The sequence below is a fragment of the Engraulis encrasicolus genome, chromosome 12 (assembly GCF_034702125.1).
Source record: "Engraulis encrasicolus isolate BLACKSEA-1 chromosome 12, IST_EnEncr_1.0, whole genome shotgun sequence".
In the NCBI taxonomy this organism is placed as follows: domain Eukaryota; kingdom Metazoa; phylum Chordata; class Actinopteri; order Clupeiformes; family Engraulidae; genus Engraulis; species Engraulis encrasicolus.
This window is the reverse complement of record NC_085868.1, coordinates 2,301,223-2,316,605: the sequence shown is the minus strand read 5'-3', so window position 1 is coordinate 2,316,605 and position 15,383 is coordinate 2,301,223. Positions and strand designations below refer to the sequence as shown.

Below are 15,383 nucleotides of genomic sequence, written 5' to 3'. Positions count from 1 at the left end.
TGATCCCACGACTGAAGTCGCATTCTAATATGCGGCTGAATATTGCATAATTATTCACACATCGCGTCAAATCACAAATTAGTAGTCTCTTGCAGTTGCTGACCTATGCCAAATTAACACAGCACTCCTAGCAAGGCTGCACCAATTCAAACAGGTAGAGAAGTTGGGTTATAGACAAAATGTACAATGTAAAATTGTTTCATAATTATCTAGGCCACATATTTATGATAATGATTGGTTGCGCTACTACTGCTGCTCAAGTTGGCGATCATGGTCATCTCAAGTCCAACTTGAAGACTGCCGACCTGTCGTACGGATTTCATCTTTCCTGCGCTTACGATGAGATTTGATAAATGCCAACCTTTCGTAGAAAAGAATGTACGCATCACGTTTTTCGTCTTACGCTAGTTTGATACAGTAAATGAGGGTGCATGTCTCCTGCTGTGCCTCAAACTGCTAAGGCACCGTAGTCAAAGAATCTTCTAGTAGAGTAAGATATGTTAAAACCCGCCCGCCCATCCAATGCAAAGGAGTGTGCTCAAAATTCGGTCTCCTAAGGGGGCGTTGTCCCTCCTTCTTCTTCTTTTTTCGTGGTGTTTGCACAAGACGTGCGCTACCGCCATCTACAGCGCTATGGGGACTCCATTTATTCTCAACCTCAAGATTCCGAAGGTCTTACCTGACGTAAAGTTAATACCGGAAGATCTTACCTGAGATCTTACCTGACGTAAAGTGGATACCGGAAAAGAAGCCGCCTGATTTATCTCTCTCTCATATACTATTCTCTGCCGTAGTGTTACGCCGGGACCAAGGTTCGATTCCGGCCTGAGGTCCTCCCCATCTCTCTCTCACTCACTCACTCACTCACTCAAACACACACACTATGTAAAAGCATTCTATCAAATAAGGGTATAAAAGCCTTTAAAAACATAAGTCAAGACCAATAGCTTCAATTAGCATCAATAAAAGGAAGGTCCCAAGACAGGCCTGGTCCTTTTTTATTTTTGCTCAATGCATTTGCTAAAAATGCTAGAAGACCAGTATACAGTAAGCACATGTTACAATATCCCAAGGTTTCTCTCTTCCATCTCCTGTTCTGCTCTTTGCCATACCATCACAAATGCAGGCGCAAAAGGCCTATACCCTATAAAATATTTCACTGTAATGGAGGTTCTTTCCCATTTGCTCTCCACAGGTGTTCTTCGATCTGATGCGGGAAGTGAGGGCCAAGAAGATGTCCGAGACCAAGGAGAAAAATGCCAAGGGAGGCAAGAGCAAGAAGAGCCTGAAGGAGCGATGCCTTCTCCTTTGATCCACAGACAAAACAAGACAGAGGTGTCAATCCCGGCTTCAGAAAGTTTGAAGGTGCACAGTGTAGCATCGTGGCCAGAGTAGTCATTGACATTGTGCTGCACATGTCACTGACATCGTGCTGCCTGTTGCCAAATTTGATAATTTCATGAATATTTACCAAGTAATAAGGCAAAATGTACTAATATGACCAAACTACAGGAAGTACAAAAAATGTATATTTATGGAAATTCAAAATGGCAGACATGGAGAATATCCCCCTTTTCATGTATGAAAAGTGCAATTATCCCAGTCATAATGAATACTTAGAATTTGATGGTGGTGGTAAGTATTTGTGAAAAGTGTAACATTTGTGAATGGGCAGCATGATTTAACACCCCCCAAATTTGTCCTTCCAGCTATCTTGGTCCATCAGCTGATCGTAATTCGTACACAAGACAGACAGACAGACGAAAATCAGTTTTTTTTGTTTTTTTTAAACTTCTGAACCGGCTTTTGACATCTCTGCCAAGCAGCAGGAGAAAGGGAAAACGTTCTTTTCTTTCTATGGATGGAATGAGAGACAAAACACTGAACGGTGGTGGCCTTGCCGGCCAGCCATTCTACTTCCTCTTAACCTTTCCTTGTGGCCTCATGATGTGAGTACAGTAGATGTTATCGCTAGGTAACGTTTCTATTCAATATCTTGCAAAAAACATGAAACCAAAGGTATAGTCTCATTTACCATCAGGATATTTAGGGGGGTGGGGGGGGTTAACTGTTCTGTGCTACTTGATTGTGGGGAAGCCTGAGGCTTTTATTGATTTCTCCACGGAGGGGGAGTGACACCGCGACAAGACGCAAAAGGACTGAGGCTGAAGGAAAGGAAGGGAGGAACTAGATTGACTTACAGCCCTGTTTTGATTTTTTGTTTATTGTGCACACAAGACAGAAATGAAATGCCTGTACTTTACACTCTTGTGTTTGTAACGTCTCATCATGAAAAGGGAATGCGGGAAAATTCACGAGGAACACTTAACATTATGTGGAGCTCCTGAACAAAAAATGCGACATATTGTGTGTGTGTGTGTGTGTGTGTGTGTGTGTGTGTGTGTGTGTGTGTGTGTGTGTGTGTGTGTGTGTGTGTGTGTGTGTGTGTGTGTGTGTGTGTGTGTGTGTGTGTGTGTGTGTGTGTGTGTGTGTGTGTGTGTGTGTGTGTGTGTGTGTTCCACACTTTGCCATGGACCCTTGGGCATCTCTAAATCGCACGGCTTATGAATTTTTGCAAACACACACACACATCCAATTTTTCATCTGCATTTTTCTACTGTATGCATGTTTCCGAATGCTGGATAAGCATTCTCCCTTCCTCGTAAGCCTGTGCGCTATTCCACTAATGCTCTAATGTCACGCTTCATTGTTGATAAGCTCATTGTCTTCACCATCAAAACTATGATTCAATAAACATTTTTTTCTTCTTTGTACGTACGTCCTCTGTAGTCTGCTGGTGTAATCATTCACACCTCTAGGGCTCTAAACATGTTTAGTAGGCTGTTTCATGTTGTGCGAGATATCCGAAATCCCATGAGCTCTCTGAGGCAGCTCTACAGTATATCCTGAAATACAAGCACATCTACCGTGCAAACACAGATAAAGAGGATGGATGGCTGGATGGATAAAGGAATACAGATGTGGAAATGTACCACCAAGCGTGTGTTCCAGTCTGAGAGAGAAAGTTGCCTGCCTGTCTGCCTGCCAAGGGTTTCTAACAACAAGGACAAATGGGGTCAGAAATAAGCAATAGTTATGTACAGTACTTCAATATAGAACTCCACAAGTCATTACATTACATGACATGCCGTCGACACTTTTATCCAAAGCGACTTGTGGTTATTAACAGAGTACACAGTCCCTGGAGCACTATGGGATTAGGTGACTTGTTCAAGGACACTTAAGCCATGGAGTGTGGTATAGGTAGGGGAAGGGTGGGTTTCAAGCCGGCAACCCTCTGGTCTAAAGCCCATCTCCTTAATCATTACTATGGCACGTCTGCCACTGCCCCTCGCCATCAATGACTTGAAATATTTAAGTTTAATCTAGTCACATCTATGTAATTGGAACTCTCTGATTAGCCTGTCAGTATTCCACTAATGCTTTTAGTCATCTATGAGAACTTCAGTACACTGCAGATTAAGGTCCTTCATGTTGCATAAGATTTCAGAGATTCCACTTGTCAGTTCTCCAGCGCCGCAATACCGTATATCCGGCCACACACCTCCACATACTAATACAAACACAGTGTTAGATCAGACGAAGATGGATCATTGAATGGATGTACAGATAGGCGGAGGGCTAAAACGATACAGATGTTGCGGAAATGTAGCGAGAAAAACTGACGTAAAAAGTTGCTTGCCTTCATGCCCTCCAAGCATTTCTATTCACAACAGCAAATGGGCTAAGATCTATTAAGACTTTTGATGCATGGTCAACTCAGTTCACTTTCACAACCAGTCAAAATAAAGATTTTTTAGTTAGAGTTTCTCGATTGAACTGTGATTGATGTATTAAAAACAAACCAAGAAAGCCATACCAATATTATCTGGATTGAACTGATTATCAAAGATGGTCAACAAAATACACAAAACACCACAAATCTTATGACATTCTTCTCCATCCAAAGTCTTGATACAAGGTCCCAAAAGAAATGGGATTTTTCTTGGGGTGCGGATGGGTGAGTTTGGGTAGTGGGAAGTTCAGGAGTGGTGATCGGGGGGTTGGGCGTCTGTAGCTCATGTTGTTAAACCTGTTTCCCGCAACCAAACTCTTGGGAAGTTCTATGTTCCAATGTATGTGTTCCAAGGTGCCAAGGAGAATGGGATGTTTTTTGGGGATGGGTGGGTAGGAAGGTGTGTGTGTGTGTTCCATGATGGGGTAAATGTTGTTAAAGGCATTTCCTGTGCCACCAAGTTCGTCCTGTTCCCGTGGCTTTTACTGTGTCGTCGTGTGGAGAAGCCCCTTTGAGAGCTGGAGGAGCTGTAAAGCTTTTGTTGTGTTGGGTGCACTTGGCCTCCATGCATAACACAGTGGGAAGTGGCAATCATACGTGCCACATGCACACACACACACACACACACACACACACACACACACACACACACACACACACACACACACACACACACACACACACCACTCAACTTCACCAGGTGACTACCACATCTCTTCCAGTTCCTTTCGAGATTAATCATGAGCATTGAAATGGAACTGTGACACAAAGACACAAAGATGCACGTACGCAAAAAAACACATATGCACATGTCATGTGCACACTCACCACCACAACTGCCATGACTGTAAGCTGTAAGTGTGTGTGTGTGTGTGTGTGTGTGTGTGTGTGTGTGTGTGTGTGTGTGTGTGTGTGTGTGTGTGTGTGTGTGTGTGTGTGTGTGTGTGTGTGTGTGTGTGTGTGTGTGTGTGTGTGTGTGTTTAAACTTCATGTTGTATTATCCCTTTTTTCCTTCTAAAATACAGGGTGTGAGTGATGGAGAGACAGGGGGTTGGAGGGTGTGGGGCACATGGCCTTGTTCTTTGACTTAGACTTGGACTTGGACTTCTTTATTGTTGTCCATTAAACTTGCATGTCATGGACATTTCTCTTTGGTAGTGGCATAAAAGACATACAAAGACAAACACACATCACAATCAATATACTAATGAATGAATAAATATGGACAATTAGATAACGCTATAAGATAAAGAAAACATTATTCTGTCCATTTCATTAGGTTAAATATGAACTGTTTAAAAAAATAACCGTACTACTGCTAAAAGAGCCAGGAGCCTTTTCCCAGGGCCTGCAGTGGGGTATGGCAGGAGCTGGAGCCTGGTGGCTTTGATGTTTGGGGAGGTGGCTGCCACCAAAAGGCTTTATTGGGTAGTCATAAAGTGGCTTTCCGCCTGCGCTGTTCACCTTGACTTTGAATGTGTGAAGCCCCCCTGGGGACTCGTGCGCAGTCTGTTAGCACCACGGTGCAGAGAATGGACACACTATTAACCACACCCGAGCATGTGCGCTTGCGCGTGCACACACACATCGTCTCTCTCTCTCTCTCTCTCTCTCTCTCTCTCTCTCTCTCTCTCTCTCTCTCTCTCTCTCTCTCTCTCTTTCGAACACACGCACACACACACACACACACACACACACACACACACACACATTCACACCCCCAAACATATACGCTAAAAACATTTGCACCCATGCTCACTATCATACACAATCACATTTGCAGTCCCTCTCTCACATCCACCCAACACCCCTTGCATGCATATACACCCTAAACACCCGTCACATTGCATACCAGACAGCAGGCTGCTGATCCCTAATACGCATACCATTACCAAATAGTTCAGGACTAATTTGCCAAAATTCCATCGTTAGTTGTTTCATTCATACTGTATAAGCTCTACTTTGTTTACTATAAAACTGGTCTGAGGGGTGTTAAATTTGAAGCACTCCATCCAATCAACATTCTACATTGCAATTTGGAACAGAAAACATTATCTGTCATCAAATGATTGACCTTGAAGTTCCCTTTGTGGTATACAAATCTCTTCTTCCAGGGCGTCCTGAACTGATCAACTAACACTGTTATCATCAGGATTGCAAAGACATTAAAACAGAGTATGTCGTGTCACATCTCACCAAACATCTCTTCTTGCATGCTGTACAATTGAGTGCATAGTTGAACAATTGGTTTCAAGAATAAGGCCAAGGACAATGAAACATCGGCAACATGTATTGTTATAGTCACCAGGATCATTTCAGCTGCTATTGAAACATATTTGATGCTGTACCATCTATATATTAAATACTGCTCTATTATAGTCATCTTGCTAGCATGGCAGATGTGTGGTGGTAGGAGAAAAGTACATCAATGAACATGTTATCAGATTTGTTTCAATTACCACTTAGAGAAACACATTTTATGCTTTGTCATATCTCATAAATTCTGCTTCATTGCCGTTTTGCTTGTATGGCACATGCGTGCACGCAGTGCTGGAGGTGGGAGTGGTTGTTGGAATGGCTTCGGGAGGTTCGGAGGAATCTGGCCTGTGCTGATCAGGTGTTGGTGACAGCGGGAGGTGCGAAACGCGTGGAGCCAAGCCCTTCCCAATTCCGGCTGCTATTTGGCCGGCGTGGCCAGAGATGGCGTCCAAAGCCAGCAGGTAGGCTGCATATGTCAAGGGCTCCCCCTGGAACACCTGCGGAGAAAGGGCACGCGGTTTTGTACGCTTCTCCGAGGAGGCTGCATGTGCCTTTTTGTGCCTGCCTGTGCCTCTGAGGAGTGGCGTCGTGTGGAGAGAGGGCGTGAATTTGCAATTCTCTCAGGAGAGGAATCGTGCAGAGACAGGGCATGCATTTGCACTTTTCTGGAGAGGCCTGTGCCTGTTGCCTTTGTGCCTGTCGCTGTCGGCAGCACTGTGTGGTGGAAGCAGGGTACACGTTTTTTTTTTGCTACTTGGAAGAGGCCGCATGTGCACATGCTTGTGACATTGCCTCTCAGGGAGTGGCATCATGCAGAGATAGGGCATGCGTTTGCACTTTTCTGGAGAGCCCAACCCACAGGCCTGTTGCCTTTGCCTCTCAGCATCATTGTGTGGGGGAAAGGGCGCTTTTGGTTTTGTTGCTTCTCATGTGCCCATGCCATTGGACTCATTCTTGATGGAGCACCCAACAGCTTTGGCCTGGGCCCGGGACAAAGTAAACTGAAGGGCCCCCTAACCCAATACATGCAATGTAATGGGGACCCAATTTTGGGCCCGGAATAACTGTGTGCACCCCCACCCAACATCCCCATCTTCCTCCGTATTCTCTGCTCATATGTAACATCACGTGGAGACGGAGCATGCGTTTGCACTTTTCCGAAGACCTCACCCCACAGGCCTGTTGCCTTTGACGCTCATCATCATTGTGCAGTGAAAGTAGGGTGTACGTTTTTGTGTTTCTTGGCAGTGGCCGCATATGCATTTGCCTATGACCGCGGTTCTTGGGGAGTAGTATCATGTGGAGGCAGGGCATACGTATGCACTTCTCTCAGGAGTGGCACTATGGCTGTGTCTCAAATTATGCACTTTTGTCAGTGCACTGACAGTCAGTACACAGTGCACACAGTGCACTGAGGTCTTTAGTGCATTGTGTCGTGGAAGATTTTGAGCACTATGCACTGTGCCCTTGCTGGAAGTGACGGCTGAGCATGGCATTAGCTCGGCAAAATACGAGTTGGCTACTGTTTACAATGCACAGCGTCTGGTTCTTGTATTTACATGTCCTTCACCCCAAAGGACAACAATCACATATACAATACTTTGGTTGGCATGAAAAGGTTGGTGTCCCATCAACATTACTTACAGAATTAGGAGACTGTTGACCAAACTCTTCTACTGAACTGAATGCAACATTTCCTCCGTGTCATTGTCAACATGGCCGCTGTTTAGTGCGTGCAGTGTCCATGGCTGAATCTCAAATGGTGCACTTGTGCACTTTAGTGTTCATGTTTCAGTGCGCATGCCGTATTAGTTACACACTGAAACATAGTGCCCGAAGTGCACAAGTGCACCATTTGAGATCCAGGCCCGATTCGAAACAGGGAAGGCAGCTGTCCTTCCAGTGAGCTAACTGGACATCGAGTCATGAAGTGTGGATCGAAACGAAAAATTGCTTTATTTCCTCTCTCGGCAGCTGACTGCATTTGTGGGCGTAACGAGGATATTTCGAGGATACATCAGATGCTGACTTTGCTGCCTTGGTACCCAACATGCTGTGCGCCACCTCCCTCTCAACCGGAAACCTGAAAAACAAACATGGCTACTACCCAAGCTACTACCTTATCATACTCTTTATTCTGACACTTATGTATGTAGATATTGAAAATCGAATGCATAAATCAACATTGTAGTATCTAAATATGCTGTCGCTAGATCTATTTATAGCCTATTTTACGATTCCGCCGTCTGACGATCATTCACCGTTCAAATAGCATGCGTAAGATAAGCGCTAACGTGATGAACGTAACTCCCGCCATAGAATCGCAAGAATCGCCGTAACATCAAATGCGCAAGGCGGCGCACTCGTTAGTGCCGTTCGTAACGGCTGCCTCATCAGCTAACTTGACCTATCTGATCAGTGACCTGTTTATGTAGGAGGGAAGTCATCGAGTCACTGCCTCCCGTTTCGAATTCAGCCCTAGACTATCATTCAAGCACTGCATTTTTCCGCCATTGTTAGGGGATCATCCTGGCACTTTCAGTGCACTGGCTCAACTGAAATTGTCAGTGTGAGCGCCCTAGGCACTGAAAAACAGTGTCCGAGGTGCACAAGTGCGTGATTTGAGACATGGCCTATGTGTGGACACAGGGCATGCGTGTGCACTTTTCCTGAGAGCCCTAGCTCCCTGTGCCCTCTGCCTCTGCCTCACAGCATCACTGTGTGGTGAAAGCAGGGTACTTCTAGGAAAAGGCTGCATGTGAATGTGCATGTGCCTCTAAGGAGTGGCATCATATGGAGACAGGGAGTGCATCTTAATATGGGACCTTGCCTCCTCCACTTGCCTCCTCCACTCGCTTCTCGTCATGATGACATCACTGACAACAGCATTATATTTCAATATCTTGCAAAAGCTCAATTGTAGAGTCTTTTTCTTGTGTGCAATTGTTATGGTGAATGGAAAACAGTCCCTCAAAAGTTGTTGTGGCTAGGCTGACAGCTGGGAAACTTTATCGTTTTCTCCACGGAGGAGGGGCCAGGAGGCGGGGCGAGGAGACAAGCGCAAGTGGAGGAGGCAAGGACGCATATTAAGATGCACTCAGGGCATGCGTTTGCACTTGTCTGGAGAGCCAACGCCTGGTACAATGCCTCAGCATCTCTCTATGTGGCCTGCTACGTATTTCATAAGGCAATTCATTCATTTAAAAATAAATTGTCTGTACTTGGACGCATTGTAAGAAAACGTTTTTGCTGCTTCTCTGAAGAGGTTGAGGAGGGAAAAGATATGTCTGCACTTGTTTAAAGTTCAGAGTTTATTTCTATATTTGGATGCGATGCACAATGATAGCATTAATCTTGCATTACAACATGAAAAGATGCTAGGTCCCTCCTTTGGTCCCTTGATTGGTAGTACATAGATATAAAACTCCACCTCTTGTACCTCATAGTCTCTCTGTGTGCCCTGGCTCATGTTATAAGGCATTTCATCCGATTTTTGTTCCAGTGCATCTCAGCATCACCCTGAGAGACCTGGTTTACATGAAGGCATTTCATGCATGTTGAGTTTCTTTTATTGGATGCACGTTTAGAAAAAAACAACTAACATTTTTAGAGCCATTTTAAGTATGTTCCCTCATAAATAAGGCATAGTTATGGAGGGGATTTAGGATGCAGCCTATGAGATTATCACTGGAGCATATTCACAAACATTTGCACCGGATTAATTATTAATCGCCATGTTTTTAGTGCATGGCATGTGTGGAATTTCTCTGGGATTAAGTTTTTTATCCAGAAGCAAAAAAATGTTTTTGGACCATGGTTACGTCTGAGGCCTACACTTCACTTTCATTGGTGACAACAACAAATTTACGCTGAGTGAACAACATAAAAGGTTATCTATCATGACATAGTAGCTGTATTTATTCATGATGATTTAATTTTTTAAGGTGTCCTATGAGATCATGTATGGTTTTAGCACATTTACTTGTATTGTCCATCAGCTTTCTGCCTGCCCACTGTGAGAAGCCCAGTCTCGGGAGACAACATCGGGGTTGTACATGTCAATCACAATGAATTGGTTGATTAATCAATCAATAAAATTCCAATTCCAACTACACAGTTGACTCAAAGTGCTTTGCTTTCATGCATACACACACACGCGCGCGCGCGCACACACAGAACTACATCATCACCTCCTGCATTACAGGACATTATTGTTCACCTTTCAGTACACTACATTACATCTGTTTACTGTAATCCAAAGCGACTCACAGTTATTTTTTTGTACCAGGTATTATTTACTGCCCCTGAAGCAATGTAGGGTTGGGTGCATTGCTCAATTGCCCTTAAGCCATGGATGGAGGTGAAGGGAGAGGCAAGTGCGGTATTCGAACCTGCAACCCTCTGATCTTAAGACCATCTCCCTAACCATTAGTCCATAGCTGCCCCATTACAACAGAGGAGATGCTGAAACACTGGTCCTCAAGACAAGTCAATCGGCCCTCTTTCATCCTCATTGGTATTCTAGCCAACAGGGACTGATAATGGTGACCATGTGCCAAAAAAGTACAAAACAGGAAATCCAAGGCACTTAAGATTGCAGTTTTCATGCTGTATTTTGGCCACAACAGCCTTCTTCAGGGTCAGAGTGTATCAGTGTTGGAGTGTACCACATGTATGAGCTACTTGTCGATCTGAGATACCAAGAATGCACCACAGTGGCGCCCCTAGGGGTTAGCGTAAGGGCTGTGGTTTGGACTATATGTTGACAGTTTGCAGTAGTTCATCTCGATAAATCAACCTCGACAGCACAGGGACCCTACATGGCGGGAACCTGGTATACATACAGTACCTTAGCGTACATTTTGTCTTAACAAACTTATGATGTGGGGTACTGAGGGTGATCTGGCCATATCTCCCAGGACCTGTGCCCCCTGTTTCGGGCCCAGTTGGCCCATTCATTAATCCCTGATTCTAGGGGGAGCTTGTGCTTGCTTGAGGATCACAAGCCAAGTTACATCCGTTCTGTCACTGGAAAAAAAACCCAGCTAAACTGCAATGTCAATTTTCTACCAGTAGGGGTAAGCAAAGACTAAGGTCTTGAGGCCCACACTGCTGTGGTGGTAGAGAGCAGTGTTGCCAGATTGGACGGGTGCCCGCCCAATTGGGCTACTTGGGATGAGCGTCTGCGGGTAAAAACGGGAAAAATTGGCCATTTGGCATTTTTTTCAGCCGTTTTGGGCCCATAGAAGTCAATGTAATTTGTTGATTTGGGGCGGAATTTAGCTCATTTTGCCGTTTTTTGAGAAACTTTTGGGCGGGATTTAGTCAGACACATCTGGCAACACTGGTATAGAGCGCTCCTACATGAATCAAGTCAAGCCCTTAGGCTGCAAACAAAGACGTGGGCCTGTGCACTATTTCACACCACCAATCCTGCTCCTGGTATAAATTATTCACATCCCGTTTTACTTTTTGCTGTAATATATTACCCTACTGGAATTCTCATAGGAACCTATTAATAAAAGGCAATTTATACTCAGTTATACTCTCTTATGTACAAAGGCATTAGTAGCCAATGGTGGGCCCTACACAGTCAGCTCCGATGGACTCCTCCAGCCATATGTGTACATAAATTGGACTGTGTGGGGGCCCCCAATATCACACACACTTTGCTTATGTATGCACACAGTGAGACACTAGCAACAATATTGACATTCAGTCTGAGAGTTGCTTGCAGCCCAGGTAGCAAGCAAAGTCGGCCCGATCTGTCGGCACTGTCGGCTGAGTGTCGGCTCAGCTGGAACACTGGTTACCGTAACTCAGCCAACACTTCATAGAACACTGAAAATAACTGTCACTTCATGCACTAAGCCAACACTCGGCCGACACTGAGAATAACTGTCAGTCTCATGCAGTAACTGAGCCAACACTGAGCCGACACTGTCGGCATACTGTCAGCACTCGCGAAAAAAGGATTGGGCCAACAATGGGCCACATAAACTTTGCTACCTGGGAGATGACAATGTGCATAAAATGTTTTGCTTGCCTGGAAAAAAATGTGTCATAAAGCATTCAGCAATTACGCATCATATTTTACTCTTTGATTGTCTTGGCATGTGCAAACAATAGACCTAGTAAAATGGACCAGATAATGCATGTGTAACACTCAAAACATATCCAATGGAGGCACAATGGTGGTCACATTTCTGGGGCCAGACATTCTTGGGGGGCATTGTCAAGCCTTCCATGGCTCTCTGTGTGGAGAGACAAAAGGGCATAGCAGCTTGTGTGTGAATGTTTGCGTAGCAGTAAATAGGCCTCGGCTGAATGCAAGATGTTCTCTTGATGAGTAGCGACTTCCGTGGAAACAGGATAGTCAGTGTTTCTTTTCCACAAGTCGACTAAAGTTCCCTCTGTCTCCCACCTGATCTGGTGGAATTTTTATGTGGCCTCTTTTGCCGCCCGCAACTTCCCCTTTCTCCACACACATCTGCACGGCAAAAAACACTGAAAGAGGGCCAGCTAATGCAGCCAAGGTGTGCCGCCTACACTGCAAAAAGTAAACAGCTGTTCTGTTTGTCTTTCACTTTGCTATATATGTGAGGTTTCCTGTTTTGCTGTATTTGGAGTAAATATTTTCCATTTAAATATATAGGGAAGGGACTAAACTAGACGTGGCACATGGAAGCCATTAGGGGGCGACAGAGATCGATGGGCTTTCTTGAGAATGCTAGGCCACTTTGAATGTCTCCCGGCAGCTTCCAGGATAGAGCTGTCTAGTTGGTTGGCTTGAACCAAGGTATCAGCAACCTGCACAGGTGAGTGTAAGCACCCAAGGCTGTTCATGTGTGCATGCGCATACTTTGAATTAAATGTGGTTTATGTGTGAGAGACTGTGTGCATAGTGTGATTATGCCTCTTGCGCCCTTGAGTGCAATTATCCGCATAATTATGATCAGTCTGCATTCCCGCGATAAACGCCACACCTCCTCACCAGATTGACCCCACCCCCATGTGCTCGCTGCTGAGTGGTGCGGAGTTGCGCCATGTTAAGGCTGCACGTTGCTATGCTGTTGCTTTTTGCAGCGGCGACAAGCGAACGAGCGCTCACTGTGTAGTTCTAGTTACCCAGACTGGAGAGGAGACAGCCGTGGCGAAGGAGTGTGGTTTCAATGCCGAAGACTGGATAGACACTGCTTTCGTCTCGCAGAGAATTCTATGTTCGTCAACATTAGACGCGTTTTGGAATTTGTCGGAATGACCGAGTGGTCCCTGTGATCGTCGTCTTTTCTTCAGTCATACCGTGGGGGATTTGTTCGTTGTCGTTTTGAGGTACACAAGCAAGCCAGCCTGCCAGCAAGCAAACCAGTCAGTCAGCGAGCCTGGAGGCCCCCCTATGAATCTCTATGCGGACTCGGACGACAATGATGTGGTTTCAGTGGTTCTGCAGTGGATGAACTGAACTGGATTTGTTCCTCCCATTCTGTGTTTTGTAATCATCATCTTCACAATTTTGCTCTCAAAAAACTGTACTCTCCTGGAGCGGTATATGAAGGTAAGCAGGAATGCCATAGCTAACCAGTCACTTAAGATAAGCTAACTAGCAAATAGCTAATTCGTTCTTCTCTGGGCTTCTGTGTCAGTAAAGCAAGCTACTGAACATGGCTAGCAGGATAGCCAGATCGCTAGCTAGTACTGTGCGCACATAGATCCAAGGAGCTGGGGCGGAATGCAACCATCCGAAGACTTGCCACCCTGGCAGGCAGCTAGCTTAGTTGGCTAGCAAACGTCAGTCATTTGGGTCGGCTGTTGTTAGCTTGCTAACATATGGCAATCTTAAACCAGGGAATGAAAATGATAGCCAGTTAGCTTGGTCGTTGCAGCTTGCACAGTGATCAAATCACCAATGTAAGCATCGAATCCCCGATGCTCAGTTTCCACAATGTTTCTTTTTGTCATGCAGATCTACATTACATCTCAGATATCGATATGAAAACAACCCCAAATAGTGACAGTCTTTTTGGGGCATAGATAGGTAGGCTATGCCACTGGCACTTGTCTGTTGAAAACGAATGTCTAATGCCTACAATATGCAATGCATAAGGATAAAACAAGAACAGCTGCATGGACTGAGTTCTTCATTGTGCTTGCAAGATTACATTTATGATGCATTACCCATTGTAATGGATAAGTGGCGTATGTGAAGCGATGCAGTAACCGGTGTAGGCTAATCCTTGCTTGCTCCAAATTGACATTCCATTCTCTAGTTGTTGGATAATCAATGCCTTTACAAACAGCTGCTTTTCCCAGATAACGATAACCTCGCTCACACTCGTGTCCATGTCTCCGTTATTATTGCCTATCTGCCGGTATTTTGGAACTGTAAAGGCCAGCATCCACCGACACGTAGTGCGTTAATCCAGACTGCATCATTTCCCCAAAGCTCCCTTTGCAGTTAAACTGGGACACCGGCTGATTAACAGCGTCACGGTGTTGGGGTATTTAGCCAGGATTGGTATCCAACCACACACACCAGGAGCTCAGCTATTCATTTCGGATTTCATGTAGGGGATTTCTGCATGCATGATGTATGAGTTATGGTCACACATTTGAGAGACGACCCTCCCTCAACCTAGGGTACCTAGTTCAAGTTTATCTACCCTACCTATTTTCATACTCATTTTACCCGTAATCACACAAACACACACACTTAAGGTATTCTGGTTACTGGTATTGCACAATACATCTCGTAAATCTCGGCTGGCTTGGGCCTGGCAGGGACGGTGACTGGTGTCCTAACTTCAAGGGAAAGCTGGAACATGAGCCCCTAGAGTTCCTGAAAGAAGCCTCAGGGGAAGGGTGTGGGTCTATGGCTCCGCTGGTTAGGGTATGTTGTGTGTGTGTGTGTGTGTGTGTGTGTGTGTGTGTGTGTGTGTGTGTGTGTGTGTGTGTGTGTGTGTGTGTGTGTCAGTGTGTCAGTTTCTCTCTCTCTCTCTGTATGTGTGCTAGGGCCTCCTTGTCCTGAGTCAGTCTTGGTGTCTGGGGTCCTGCTCTTAAAAACAGATAAGGTTTCCGCCTTTCTGCATATGATGCGGGGTCAGGGCTGTGTGGCTGTCTGCTATTGTGCTGTGTCTGTATTTGACATGGATGGTAATTCCTCAGTAATCAGCCTTGCAGAGAGAGACATCACCTGTTGAGGCTTGGCAGGCCTCAAGATATAATTCCAGCATTAGAAAAGAAAGCTATGAATGAAGCCTGGCTGTGTGTCACAGGTCCTCTGGGTCAGAATTAGGAGGAGTCCATGGAAGACATTTCCTCACAGTGCGAC

The 15,383-nt window shown here is 45.2% G+C and overlaps 2 protein-coding genes across 5 annotated transcripts in view; both read left to right on the top strand.

Moving 5' to 3' along the window:
- Window positions 1-2,774, top strand: part of LOC134459194 (ras-related protein ralB-B-like) — a 292,873-nt gene extending 290,099 nt beyond the window's left edge. For all 3 annotated transcript variants that reach the window (XM_063211487.1, XM_063211488.1, XM_063211486.1), the window contains one exon: window positions 1,196-2,774. In XM_063211487.1, coding sequence (XP_063067557.1) covers window positions 1,196-1,312 — 117 coding nt within the window. In that variant the 3' untranslated portion in view covers window positions 1,313-2,774. The remainder of the gene's footprint in view (window positions 1-1,195) is intronic.
- A 10,327-nt stretch (window positions 2,775-13,101) lies between these two features.
- Window positions 13,102-15,383, top strand: part of LOC134459191 (tyrosine-protein phosphatase non-receptor type 4-like) — a 127,476-nt gene continuing 125,194 nt past the window's right edge. For both annotated transcript variants that reach the window (XM_063211478.1, XM_063211477.1), the window contains exon 1: window positions 13,102-13,610. The gene's annotated coding sequence lies outside the window, so the exon portion shown is untranslated. The remainder of the gene's footprint in view (window positions 13,611-15,383) is intronic.